Source organism: Zosterops lateralis, assembly GCF_965231275.1.
Source record: "Zosterops lateralis genome assembly, chromosome: 5".
NCBI lineage: Eukaryota > Metazoa > Chordata > Aves > Passeriformes > Zosteropidae > Zosterops > Zosterops lateralis.
Genome location: NC_139766.1, coordinates 43,795,649 through 43,810,140, shown reverse-complemented (window position 1 = coordinate 43,810,140; position 14,492 = coordinate 43,795,649). Strand labels below are relative to the sequence as shown.

Here is a 14,492-nt window from a genome sequence, read left to right as displayed (position 1 = left end):
GATACTGGTAGGTAGGGAACAAATGAGAGCTTGCTCATTTCAAGTGATTGGCAAAACTGATAAGGGACAACAGCAGATTTCAATCTTAACAATGAAGGGAAAGATACACAATAACAAAAGGGAAGTGAAATGAGAGAAAGGAAGGAGTGACTGATTCATAACTGTTTGTACCTTGGGTAACCACCAGCTCCGTTCACGTCAAATGATTTTAAGGGTCTGTGCAAAACAGAGTCAAATCTCTTGACTGTGGCTGGCAGATGTGTGCAACAGTCCTGCTGCACACGCATTTGGTGTCAGCTGTTAATGCAAGTCAGACCTCACTAGTGGCATTGTAGGTACCTCTTAGATTTTGCCTACATAAATATATTTTGTGCTGAATTACATTGTCCTGTGGATTTCAGTTGTGGGTTAGCATTTTAAAGTTAAAGTATCTGCATGTCAATAAATAAACAGTAAAGACCTGAACACAGAGATGATAAATACACTAACTATAAGCAAAAATTGTGTAATTCCTGTTTTGCTTTGTTTTTGGCTTTTTTTTAAATGAAACTGGAAGAACAAGAAGGACTGCACTGCCCTTGGCAAGTGAGCAGTCCTGCAATATTGTAGAATAAGTTTTGTAGTTCCTTACTGTGTTGTGGATTTAATGTGCCTGCTCAGTTTTTGTGCCTGCCTGCTGGTGCTGTGTGCTGTGTACATCTCTGGTTTGTGTCTAAATCTTAATTCCTGGCAACTGAAGAAGGGTAGAGAGCTGAAGGGCCTGTACTTGACCGACTCCTTGACCCGTGCTTTACGTGCTTTGTTGCTATTAACTGCCTTTCTTCAATAGCTATTGTCTGATTTCTGTCTTGGTGTGTTCTGTCTTTTATTCCAGGCCTCTGCTGCCTGCAGCTTGCGAGGTGCCTGCTGCCTGCTTAGGTATTTCTGTGGCCTGTCGCTGACCCAGTTTCTGCAGCGTTTAAACTGCCCTTTTGAAAAGGGGACATTTCTGGCCTTTGTGAGCGTTCTCAGTGTTGCTGGGATAATGTGGCTGATCCCGCAGATGCGGGTAGTGGCTTTAAAACAAACACACCCCCCTGCCCTGGTCCCCATGCTTTCAGTCTTGCTTGGATTTTTTTTTTTTTCTCTCCTTGTAAATAAAAACAATTACTCATGCTTTTTGGTCATTGAGGCGATGGGTTGCGTTTTGTTGTTCCTGAAACAGTTACTGAAAGGTTTGCTGTGCAGGGAGGGCAGGGCAGTGCCCAGCCATATAGAGCGTATGCTTCCAAATTTTAAGATGAGAACCTTGGGCTTTGTTCCCAACTTAAGGAAGTTTGTTTGGGAGTTGGAAAACTTCAGGTTGTCCCATGTCATCTGTGACTTTCCCATGCTGCCTGACTTGGAGGTTAAGTTGTTCTGGGTGTGTCTACTGGATTGAGGACAATGACACTTGGTTTGAACCCTCAGATGATCTTTATTTTCCCTTTACCCATTGAATGTTTGCAAGCTGTGGAAAGATAAGATCAGGTGTCGAAAATGTGACTCTGGGGTAGCTGCAAATCCAGATTACCTACTGCTGGCCATGGTTTGGGGAAGCACCTTAAGTTTCTTTATTCCCTCTCTGGTTTTGCCATATTCCTGCCAAAAGCCACATCTTCCATTTTGATGTGATTGAAGATCTGGTTAACAAAGCCAAGTTGCTCCTTTTTCAGTGTAAATTACTGCCATGGAGTGACAGGAGAAGCCTCTTCAGAGGCTGGATTCCCAAGCTTTGTCTTGCTCTTGGTTCAGATGCCTGTCCATCCATGTATCCAAATGTTCCCATTAGAAGGAGCAAAGTTCTGTCAGTCCTGTTCCTCAGTCCACCTCAGCTCTCCCTCTGCATTCAGTGGGACCTTTGTGTGGATTCCCATGAGGAACCGTGGCATTTACTTGCTTGTCTTGAAGAGCAAGAAACGTTGAGAGATGTATGGCCAAGACCGGTTAAATACACCTTTGGGCTGCTGAGGGATCTTCACTGTGTCTGGAGGAGCTTTTCCTCTCATGAGCAGCTTGAGAAACTCCATGTGAGGCATGCAGAAGCAAAGTGCATCCTTTATTACAGTGAAAGCAGATGTCTGGTGAGAGGCTTCTCAAGAAACTAAAAATAGCGTTGGTGATGCTTTGCCTTTGGTTTCACAGGTGAACATTTCCACTTGGTGAACTCTGATTAGCTTCCTAGCTTTGAAATAAAGGAGGAAATGCAAGAATCTGGGGGAGGTGGGGTTTTAATATTGTACTTGATTGCAAGTACTTTTTTTAGCAGATATAAAATAATCAACAGCAGACTTCCTGCTGTTTTTTTTTCAGCTAATTTTCCTCCTTTTCCTTTCCTCACAGCTATCCTGCTGAAGGAAGCAAATGTTAACTTGTGGACTTTAGGTGCCCCTTGCTGGAATTCAGAGCCATAACATACCTGAGGTTTCTTTGGTGTAGACATTTTGTTAATAAACCTGTGAAACAGGGTGTGTTTCATATGGTTCTGTGTTGTATAGTAGCAGAATGCTGCAGCATTTTGTACATCAGAAGAAGAAATTGGCTGGAGCATATGCTGTACATTGGCTTCAACAGATCCCAGATGTTTTGTAAGGACCTGGTGGTTTCTGTGATAAGTGCTGCAACTACTAATCCTGGTAATGCTGATTTATTTTTTTTTTTTGTCTGTTTTTTTTTACCAGTTCGAATTTTCTGGTATAAATTTTTTCATATCTGCATGTTTCCTTTAACAACGTAATCTAGTGAACTATAAATACACAGTAGTACTTAGGAGTTGGGCACAAACACACCGTGAGCATACTTGTTTTTATTAATAGCACTAAGTCATGAAGCTGTCATTCCATTTTGCTCACCACAACCCAGAGTGACGAGTGACACAAGACAGGGACAGCTCAGCAAGCTGCACTTTTTCAAAAGGGGCAGCCAGGGAAATACTGCAGGCTGTCTGCAGTGGTGTCCTGTCACCTTAGGAGTTTACTGGCTTCAGGTGAAAAAGATCTGACGCTCTGGAGGATTCCTTTTTATTTTCCTGACTGCAGGAGAGGTTGTACTTTGAAGTATAACCAGAGTTTTGTTGTTTGGGAAGCTGGAAGAGAAAAGCTCTTCATTTGAGAGTAGGTTTATGACCGTGCTATTGAAACATAGAGATGATGATGAAAATGCACAGTGCTGTCAGTTAATAAAATGCCAGTAAACAATAAAAATAGTCTGCTTTTTTTTATTGCTGTTTTTAAGAGGTTCTTCATAAGGCTCTGTATTTTGTGTCCTGTCTAAAAAAACCAAAACCAAACTGTACATCACATATGGCATATGGCAATGAATTAATGCCCCAGAACAGAAAACTTTGCCAAATGATGCTGAAACATTCGTAGGGGGCCTAAAGAGGATGCAATATATCCCAGCTGGGAGGGGTGGAAAGCAAGAACAAGAGAGTGATGCTCCTGTGAGATAGTGGTGGTTTGGGGTTGAAGCTACTTTTTCACTGTTGGTATTTGGGTACTGACTGTAACTTTTCATGCTGAAGATTGGTAGTGGCCCCTGGGGTGTGGGGGAGCAGCTTAGTTTCGCTATTGTGTGCAGGATGACTGTGTGACCGCAGCTTCCCCTGCAGCACCATGCTTACTGTACCTTTCAGAAAAGTGCAGCCTTGCTACTTTTTATATTTTCATTTGCATCATATTTTCATATTCATATAGTAAAGCTTGTGAAAATGCTTTTCAGTGAAAAACTGTGTATTTTTTAGAAAACTTACATAGTTTAAATTTGTGGTAACAAATCTAAAGCATTTGGAGATGCTTCAGAGAGTCTTGTACGAAGTTTCATCTGCTAGAGGAGATAATTAAGTTTTTAATAAATTTGGCAATCAATAGTAGCAATGGCTTTTGTCCATATAAAGCTGAAAAATAGCCCTGAGAAGGTTGGTCTTGGTCTATTACTCAAGCAAATGTTTGGTAAAAAGATTTTGCAAGTGGTGCATGGTTTCAAGTTTTTGAGGGACTTCCCCAGCATCTTATCAGCTTGTAAAATAAATTACTGCCAATGCAGTGAAACTGTATATTGGAGTGTTTGCCTTTTTTTTTTTTGCATTTGTAGCATTTGAGACTGCCTATTGCAGTGCTGTGGAGATAGCCTGTACAGTTTTTCATACTGAGCTAATTTTGGTTGTCTGTCTTCATACACTGGCTTAAACAAGGCATGGTATTGAATGCTCATGGGTAAATTGGTATTCTTAAAGGTTGATGCTCAAAGATATACTTTGTTTTTAAAAAATTGGGCTGAAATTCACAAAAGAGGAAAAAATACAAAGCCCAGATTGATGTTTTCCACTATTGGGTATTTTTTGTAGCTTTGAGACCTGATCTTGGTGACGTTTCTGTAACTCTTTTCAGGGAAACTGGTATCGGGTGCACTGTCCAGATCGGGGGGAAGAAATGAAAAGCAGAAGTTACAGCTTTTTTAAGCTCTAGGTCTGAATTTTCCTGTATTTGCTTAGTTTCCTTTTTAGTTAGCATTCTTCTTTTCTTTTCCCAGGGAGGGGCAGGGCACTGGGGAGGATAGTGGGATTTTTGGCACTTAATGGGCTCAGTGTAAAGGCGTCCTATGGGCTGTTGGGCTCCAGCAGGCAGATACAGGCCTGTACTCTTTCATTATAAAAAGAAACTAAAAGGCTTGGATTAATGTAGAAACAGCAAAAGGCAGCTCTCATAGGAAGATTATCACTCTTAATTACTGTAGGAAGATTATCGCTCTTAATTATTAAGCAGGTCAAGCTTATCAGTGACCACAGAGCTCTCTCATGCATTTTGCTGAACTGCTGTAACTTAAAATGATTTCTGTCAAGGTAGAAATTTTTGGCTGTGCCTGATGTAGAAAAAGGAAATGGTTGGGTGCAATGAAATTTGACAAGAATGTAACTTCCTATTGCTGTGAGCTTCGCAGCCCCACAGTGCTTCCTGTCAGTGTGTCCCGCTTTTCTCAAGGCGGGAGCCAGATTCTTAGAGCTGGAGGAAAACTAGTTTCCCTGGCGTGTGAAAGTGAAACACTTGAAGGAGGAAGGATTGCTGCTTACTTGATAGAAGTTGGCCCTTTGCTCTTCAGGTTGGGGAGAGTTTTTGAGTAAAATTTGGTGTACTTGATGAAATGATTTTTTAAATTATTATTATTAAATGAATTTTTATTTTTTTTATTAAGCGCAGTTGATGCGCTTAAAAAGGTGAAGCCTTGGTGAGGTCACTTGGATCTCTTCCATCTTTACTGGTAATTTTCTGTAGACACGCTACAGGAAAAGCAAATACGCTCATTGTTACTTTTGTAGGAATTAATTTAGTTGAGGCAGGTGTGATAGAATTTGTTTCTTCTGAAATACCTGCCTATTGTTTTGTTCAGTTTGTAATTATGTTAGTACAGGACCGTGCCTAAAAACTGCCCTTCCCACTAAAATTTTCTGCTATCATTTTGCCATTGCAATGACAGAAATAAAGACTTCACTACCTATAAAAATAATTGTGTTCTTCTTAGGTAAAAGACAGGTGGGTTTATGGGCTATCTTCTGACTTTTTTTAAGGTTCTTCTATCCTGCTGTGAATTTTGACTGCTTTCAGGAAAAGGCTTTGAAAACTGTGGGTTTGGAACAGTCATTTAAATTTCATAGTATTTCAGCTCAAGGCTTGCATTAGTGATTTGTTTTTAGCCAGAGGAGGCATCATGGTGACACCATGGAAGCCTCTAGGTACTTTTCCCTGTACCCTTTCTCTAGGGTTTGTGTTTTCAAAGGCTCTGAAAAAGGCTGTGAGCAGCACATCCCACTTGGAAATGTTTTGTTTTCAATTCAGAGATGCTGGGCAGAGTGTGGCTGGAGGACTCTGTCTTTCAGAGGTGTGGAGACTCATAGCTTCTCTTGTAGGGGTTTTGAGTTGTGAGAGTTGGGCAGCATTCTCCAAACAGCAGCCATTTCTGTACACATATTAAATAGGCCAAGCTGCTTCAGATTTGAGTGCCGTTACTCATTCTAGTTAATCGAGTAAGATAAGCAAAAATTAACATGTCACCAATTCTTTGTGATCTTAGTGGCAGTTCTTGGAGAACAAACCTGTGTTACATGGGCAGTTTAAATGTTCTTTAGGGGTTTTTTTTGAGGGTTTGGCAACTAGAGGGTAAGCAGATTTTGCAAAAAAAAAAAGTGAATTTGGCTAAAAAGTTTTGAGATTTAAAAAGGAAAAAAAAATAGCATTATCTGCCTTTGTGAGTTTTGGTTTTATTTTGCAAACTTATGGGCTAAAAGCAGTCTTCAAAGAGACATGAAATGCAGTATTTTCTTAGAACCCCACAAGTCCAGGACCTGGTAAAGACAGAATGTCAAGAATACCAAGACTCCTGATGGAGCCAAAACTGTGTGTTTGTATTGGGTGAGTGACTCTTTTAATTGGTCATGAGAAGAACTTAAAAAAAAGAGTAAATTGTATTGTTTCTATGATTTTAATTTTAATGGAAGATTGCTGATTTCTTTGTAAAAGATAAATTGTAAAGAAGCTTAAAAAAGAGAAAGGCAAGCTGAAGTTTGTTTGATAGCAGTTATCAGAGTTTACCTCATGAAATATTGCAGAATGTAAAGGCAGTTGTTGAATTATATGAAGCCAAAAGTAAAATGAAGGTAGATGTTCTGCCTGGCAGGATATTTGAGAGTTGCTTGCAGCAGTAGAGGTGCTTTAGAGGAAAATGTGTTTGATGTGCATTTTGAACTAGTGGGCCCTGTACAGTTATCCAAAACAAGTAACTTAGTTACTGTCTGTCCAAGATGCCTAAAATATACATGGTCCCCCTGGAACATCTCTAGAGGGTGCTGGTTGTTGCTTGAAATTTGGGTGAGTAAAGGATTTCAAAGAAGAGGTTTCAGAGAATAATTTCAAATGAATTCAAGTAATTGTGAATTAATGTCTTAATTTACTACAGATTTCAGTTATTTTCAGAAATTGGGGACTGATTTATGTGAGGGAGTAATTCCATTTTGCTCTTAAACACGCTTTATTGTGCTGCTCCTGCTACTAAAATGCAAACTTCAGGTGCAGCTGAGGAAGAAAGCCTTTTCACCGAGGTGTTCACTATAGCACTTTGTCCTTTACTGATCATCATCTTCCCTAGGGTTCTTTACGAGTCCTTATCTCATTTTTATTGTGGTCTGCATTTAACTTTGGAGTTGGTTGTGAGGGTAGAGAGAAAAGCCAGGAGTTATTTTAATCTGTGTCCTTCCATTTAAGCCCCATTGAGAAGTGCGTCTTTTAAGTTCTGTAGGGTGGGATACTCTTTTAAGTTTGATCATTGCCATTTTGTTGTTTTGTAATGAATAAAACTGAGGCACTGCTGGCTTAGGTAGATGCTCTGCAAATGGTTTGTGTAAATGCTATTGCAGAACTTGGTAGGAAAGTGGGTGAGCACAGGCAGTGAGAGGAGAGAAGATTGCCCAGGAAGGTGACCTGTGGCTGTGGAAACACCAGGGCTATAGTGTGGAGCAGAGGAGGTTGCTGGAGGAGAGCAGTGCATGAGGGATCAAGTGGTAGTAAACAGAATGGTTTCTACTTTACACAGGCTACCTGCCACTCTATTTCACTGCCTTTGTAAATAAGTCATCAGCTCATCAAAACTTTTCTGTGTGGGTGTTAGCTATTCCAACTTCAGTTAGCTATTCTGTTGCTATTCCAACTTCAGTAGTTTAGGAAATAAAAAGAAAGAAAAGGTTGATAGACCTGCTTTCCTCCTTAAATTATGCCAAAAGTGAGATTTGTTTTTAGAAAGCGTGTTTCATCTATTTCACTGGTTTCTTCTGGTTTAGCTGCCCTTTCCTATTTACCTATAGCCCAAACATGCAAAATAACAGGTATGCATGCACATGTTAGTTGATTGGTAACACTGTTTTGGCCCTTCCTGCTTTCCACAGTCTGGGATTCAGTCCTTGATGTACATAGTGTGCATCAGAGGAAATAAAGGCAACCATCCTTCTTACAGAATTACAGGGTGGATCAGAAGGGACCTCAGTAATACCTCTGACGTGGCAGGGACACTTCCACTAGACTGGATTGCTCAGAGCCCCTGTCTAACCTGGCCTTGAACACTTCCAGGGATGGGGCACCCACAACTTCCCCCATGGCAACGTGTTGCAGTGCCTTACTTCCCTCACAGTAAAAAAAAAAAAAAAAAATTCAGAATTCTCATTTGCGTTCTTTTACTTGTTGGTCATTCTTTTTCTTTAAAAAGTAAAAAAAAAAAAATAAATTAGAAAGACTGACTGTTTCATATGTTACAGGTTGCTACAGGGTTTCAGGAGAAGTCCTGTAACTCTCTGGAGCTGAGGGGGCAAGTGTGACTGCTCTTTTCCAGGTGCCAAAGCCCCACAGGGACATACCATGTGTGGCTTGCCCATGAGCAGTGCAGGGTTATTGCAAGCTTGACAATTTCCTGGTTTCTGAGGGTTTTTTCTGTCTCAAGGAAGGAAGTTAAGGTTACCCAAAAAAAAAAAAAAAAAAAAAAAAAAAAAAAAAAAAAAAAATCATAATTTAAAGCTGTTTCTGGTTTTGGCAGAGTTGCCGGCATAGTAAACTCAAGTTTTAATTTTATATTTCCAAACAATTTCATAATCTCTTTTAAAGGCACTATGTGTCTTTCAGGAGCTGCACTTTAATGTTCCTAATGCTGGTTGCTGCTTTTACTGCCTTTGGTAAAAGGGAAGTTGGGAGAAGAGAGGGACTAGGAATATGACAAACCAAAGCTTTGTATTAGCTCTGCATAAGACTTGGATTCAGCTGGTTTTTCTATTTCTATGTCTATTGCCTCTTAATTACCTGTTTTCATTTGTCAAAATAATTTCATTGCATCAGCTGCAATCAGAGTGATTAAAAGTATCTGGGTTTGGTTGTTTACCTATGTGCTCCATCTGTGTTGTATCAGGTGTAGTCTAGAGGAATGAATCTAAAATTAGTCAGTAAATGAGGGGTTTTATTTCCTTTCTCTATTTCAATTTGCATAAAAAATGTACTTTCCTGCACAATACGCTTTCATATCTCAAAACCTCATCTTGTGGGTTCATTAACATTGCTGCACTGGTGGTGCAATGTGCCAAAATGCTCAAAAGAAATAAAATTTTATCAATATACTGAGGCATAAGAATACTGCCTAAGCAGATACACCCAAAAAGGACCTCTTGTATGTTCAAGAATCCAGTCATTTTTGCCTGCTGCTTCCAAGAAAACTCTGCAGCCATAAAGGAAAAGACCCGACAATAAAATGCCTTTTGCCGACTTGCTTTTTACAGCATGTGCTGTGAACAAAGTGTACAAAAAGGCAGGAAGAAGAAAGGGAACCAAGTAGCGTTTGTGATTATTTTCAGCTACAGACGTTGCTATCTGAATCATCGGATAATATGCATGCTAAGATAGTGTGAAGTAATCAATTCAAGTGAGGAAATAAAGATACAAGATATAAGGAAGACTTAAAAGAGCTAAATAGAAGAAAAAGCAATGTTGGGATAAACTTCCTTCCAGGAAATGTCCTTCACTTCTGCAGCTTATTCTGCAAATTGGAGTGTTTTATGTGTATAATGAGATGAATTAACTCAGTTTCAAAATTTCATTAAAAAAAAAAGGCAAAACAGAAAACCCCAATGCAATTTCCAGCAATTTATTCAGAATGGATCTGTTCTTTTGTTTGGATTTTTAGGAGAAATATTTCTCTTGTGATTTTAACTAGTGAAGTAGGAATAAATCTCCTGTGTAAAATGATCTGTTTCTGTTGGACTTAACATAAGGCTTTTGCTTATTTCAAAAAAAAATGTTTGTAATATACATTGCAAAAAAATATTAGGGTTTGGGACTATAAATACTGACCTTGTTGTTTACCTGTATTTACTTAATACATCACAGACTAACAGAACTGAAAGAGGCAAGGGCAAAACAATTTCAATGCTATATTTAACAGTGCTCTCAGCATCCCTGTATTAGCATCTCCTTTCATTAGTCCCACATCAACAGGACACCAAAACGTTCTTTCCTGAAGCAGGAAACATTGTGAAAGGCTGGAACTTGTCCCTGTTCAAGCACCTCTGGGGCTTCTTAGTGGAGGGAATAAGGTAGCTTAACATTTTACAGCTCATGCACCTTTTAAAAAATGACAAAATCCCCTAAAAATGCTGCCCTAGAGTTACGTGTTCCTCTGCTTGCACAAGTGATTTATGGTGCTTGCATTCCTCCATCCTGCTCTTTCCCCCTGGTGTCACCCCTCTTTCTTACCCCACCTCCCCTCCAGCCCACTTTTTTCAGCTCCACATCCACCTTTCTCCCCAGCAGACATTCCTGGTGCTTGTCTCTCTCTTCTGGGTGTTTTCTGCAAATGAAGGTGATTTCATGGGCTCACCCTTACCTTTCCTGCCAGAACCTGTCCCTAGGTCTTCCTGGTGCTCTGGGTGACCATGTGGTGCCCTCTCCAACCTTCTCAGTATTTCAGTTTTTCTTACTCTTTTTTTCTTGGAAATGGATGGTTCAGGGTGTCAGGGTTTTAAAAAAAATGTATATATATAAAATATATTGGATGGAGAGGAGGAAGGGCATTGAAATGTTTGAAATGTTGGGCTGGGAAGTGATAACAGCACCATTTGAACTAGGTTTTTGATGCATACTGAGTATTCAAAGTAATTGCCAAGAATTTCCTTCCCCTCTTCTATTTCCTTCTCTTTCAGTTCACTTGTGCTTAAAAGTGTCCTCTGAAATGTTGGAATTGAACTGCTCCATCAAAATCTGCCATTCAGAAGTTGTTGTTCAACTGCTCTGCCAAAAAAAGAGATGTCATGGAGTGTGAGGTCCAGCTTTGTTAGATGACTTGCTTACTGGGATATTAGCAGATTTTAAAAGCAGTGAAAGAGTAGCTGGAAACCAGGCTTTTTCTGTTTTGAAGAGGTCTGTTTCTCCACGTTTGTTGTTTCAAGTCTTCCATTCTTAGGCAGATATTTCTGTCTTTTCCAAGCCTGTGACATTCTCATGAAAGGATCCATATACTTTTGGACACATCATCTGTAGCTAAAAGAGCAATTTTTGGCATAATTTGAGGTGAATGTATTGGTGAGATGATGTTCTTGGAGGGAAAAAAAAAAAAAAAAAAAAAAAAAGTAGGTTTTTTTTTGTTAAAAGTGACTTCAAATTTTAAATGTCTCAGTAAATTGCCTTGGTGTTTATTTCAGTGTCAGATTCCTCACAGAGATCTGAATTGTGTTTGGAACACGAGGATGCAGTATGATGTTCTGCCAGCTTCCAGCTGCCTTTTAGAGACAGTAACTGGAGAAGTACATGTCTAATGTAGGTGGGCCTGTCTCTTTGAAGTGGAGATGCACTTCAAAGGTGGTTGTTCGAGTGTCATGAGCAGAATGTTCTCCTGCCCATACCCATTATTCCAACCTGTCATCTTTTCCCTTGAGGGAGGAAAAACCAACCCAAAGCAGTGGTAGTTCTGTTTCCACCAGTTCTGTTGTTGAAGGATCTCAGCTCTCAGGTTATGTTTTGGCACTGCTTTGGCGCCGCTGATAAGCGATGCAGATGCCCTGGAGCTGGACAGTGGGCTGGGTGGCGGGCACGGTGCCATAGGAATGTGGCTGTTCTGCTTTCGGTGCCAGGCTGGAGCTTGAAGTGATTTGACAGCTTTTGTGGGGTTCAGAACAGAAGCTGGATGTCTTGTAATCACAGGACCATTCCTGGTCAAGTGGTGTGCAGAGATGCTCCAAAGTTAAATCCATGCTCAGGAGATGCAGCTCGGAGCTGCACAGGTCATTAACTGAGTCCTGGCTTCAGCCATGCAAGGTCCAGGCTGCCTCTCCAGAAGGAATAAACAGCCCCCCTGGGATCCATCCTCCTGCTGCTACTATCATAAGGCTTTTCCCATTTTTTGACTAGTAGAGGGTGAACAGCAATACAGTGCATTTTCAAGAGCCAGTGCTACAGCATGGCCATGTTCACCTAGAGTAAATGAAATGCAGTCTCCTACATCCACTGCTGGATTTGCACCCAGCTGGTGCATTTGGTACCTATTGCAGAGCTAGAATTGAGAGGAAAAGAACTGATGCTGCTAGAATTCCTCAGAAAGAGGGTAAGTCTGGGAGAGCTACTGCCAATTTCATGAATTGGCAGAGAGAGGCACTCAACTTCTTGCTGTTGCCAGCAAAGATTTTTCTGGTGAGAAAAGGTATTTCAGCAGTACCTGTAAGATACTAGAAACTTAAGCAGTGATGAGGTTCAAGGTCATACTGTAGTGCATTAACCAGTGGCTTAACTTTTATTCTGCTATGTATGTGTATGCATACAATAAAAGGATCTGGGGGCCTTTGAGAAACATGTATCTCTCAAATATCTGTGGCTCTTACTATAGTAGTAATTTTAATTTGTATGTGTTTACAGCAGTACTCAGACTCAACTTCTGGCTATGTACCTGATGCTGATTTTTGGTAGGGGAAGAGGGTACTGGTTGCTGCAGTGTTTCTAGGAATGGAGCAAGAGCTGGCTGCTGCAGAGACAAGGTGGTTGGAAGGAGACTCGCTAGCAGCTCCTCAGGCATGCTACCTGGATATATTGCATTGTGCCTGCTACAGTAGTGAGAGAGATCTCTGCCTTAATAACCAGCATTATTTTTCCCTGCTGGTAATAAATTATGATGTCTGTTGCTTTGGAATATAACAGTAGGATTATGTACACACTAAGAGATATTAAAGGTGTAATGTCACAGAACTACCTTGTAAATTGGGAACCAATTGACTGTACTACCACAAATTATGCAAGGCAGCTGGATTACTAATGAGACCACAGTCCATCCTTCCCTTCTAGGACTCATCCTTGCTAGAATGCTTATTAGCATCATGCAGTAAAATTTAAACTGGTTCTGGCTATTCAATATTCAGATTGCTTCTGGGGAAGCTTTTTTAATAGAGTAGTGCTGGGTATGTAGATAAAATAAACAAATGCTGGGCTTGTTTTTTACCACTGTGGTTTTTGGGACTTTTGGAAGACAAGTTTTAGTTGAGAAAATGGTGAAGATATCATGGAATTTCTATGTTGAAATAAGCTAAAAATGTGCTAGAACTGATAGGAACTTCATTGTGACTTTTTGTAGGGCAAAGGAAAGATAATGGATGTGCTTCACAGTATTTCTTACTCTCTTCTATGCATTAAAGCCACAGCTATACAAGCAAGTCTTTTGATCTCTGCTTTTGCCCAAGGTGCTGTTTACTCCTCTACCCCTGCATCTCTCAGGTGTGCTCATACCAATGCTTGCATAGAGATCTCATTGGCGAGACTGGGGATCTGCTCCATGCTGACACAGGTTTCATTCCTCAGGACTCCTCCCAGTTGTTTTCCCACTGCACAGCCCCATAAACAGGTGTCCCAGCATGACTGTGGGGACCTGTGCAAGGAAGGGAGGTTCAGAATGTATCATCCTTCCCTGCAGATTGTAACATCATGCCCACTAAATATTAATTGTGGCTTCTTTTCCCTTCTTTTCAGCTTCTCAGCAAAGATGCCTCCAAATGGGAAGGCCTTACATTTTCACCCATCAGTTCTGCATTTTGGAATGCAGTGAGTATCTTACATTGTTGTTATTTTGGTTAGTAATGAAGTGTGGAGGAATAGCTATACTGGGCTCCATTTGGGTAAAAAGCCTTAGCTGGGATCATGCCATCATCTAAAAAATAGAGATGTAGTAAGTGCCACAGAGCTGGAAGTGCATTTCTTGCCTTGCAATGTTTTGTAAATTAAAATGAACATAGTTCTGAGAAGGAAGAAGAGCTAATAGGGAATATAATGCATTCTGGGTGTACATTTCAGGTGATGACAAATAATTGCTTCATGCTGGCTGTTCATTTTTTGAAGGATTGCCTTTCTAGTGGAGGAAGAGCTTGTTTTTTCCTTTAAATTCTGGTAACAAAATCCAGACAGTCCCAAGCAGAACATACTGGTAGAATAAATGAAATTTTTCTTAGTTCTCTTTTAAGAAAACTTAAAAAATTGTTCTTAAGTGATAATCAGCCTTTGATCTATCAGTAACCAAAAGGAAACACAGTCCCTTTGTGAGTTAAAGGAATATTTCAGAGGATTCACTGGAGGAATGTGATATACTAGCTAAAGCAAAACCCTCAAGAGAATCATTGCTTTAGCTGACAAAACAAGACTTAAGTTATTTAAACCTTTTTATCCAAAACTTTGTGCTGTATAAGGGTTATTTTTTCTTTTAACTTCTAGTTACTCCAATGAGTTTTGGCTAAGTGTACCTCACATCACAGTGTTACTTATTTGCCTTTGTATACTAAAGGCAAAATTTGTTTGGTGTGTTTCTAAAGATTAATTACAACTAGGTAGTTGTTGCAAATCAACATATTTTAGAGTGATTTGTGTTGTTTCTTTCGTGCATTGCTTGTCCTTATAAAGTGGATAATTTATTTCTCTCTCTTTTTT

The 14,492-nt window shown here is 40.1% G+C and overlaps 1 protein-coding gene across 2 annotated transcripts in view; it reads left to right on the top strand.

Annotated features, from left to right (window-relative positions):
• Positions 1 to 14,492, top strand: part of TMEM131L (transmembrane 131 like) — a 79,723-nt gene that overhangs the window by 20,366 nt on the left and 44,865 nt on the right. For both annotated transcript variants that reach the window (XM_083860984.1, XM_083860983.1), the window contains exon 4: positions 13,545 to 13,616. In XM_083860984.1, coding sequence (XP_083717110.1) covers positions 13,545 to 13,616 — 72 coding nt within the window. The remainder of the gene's footprint in view (positions 1 to 13,544; positions 13,617 to 14,492) is intronic.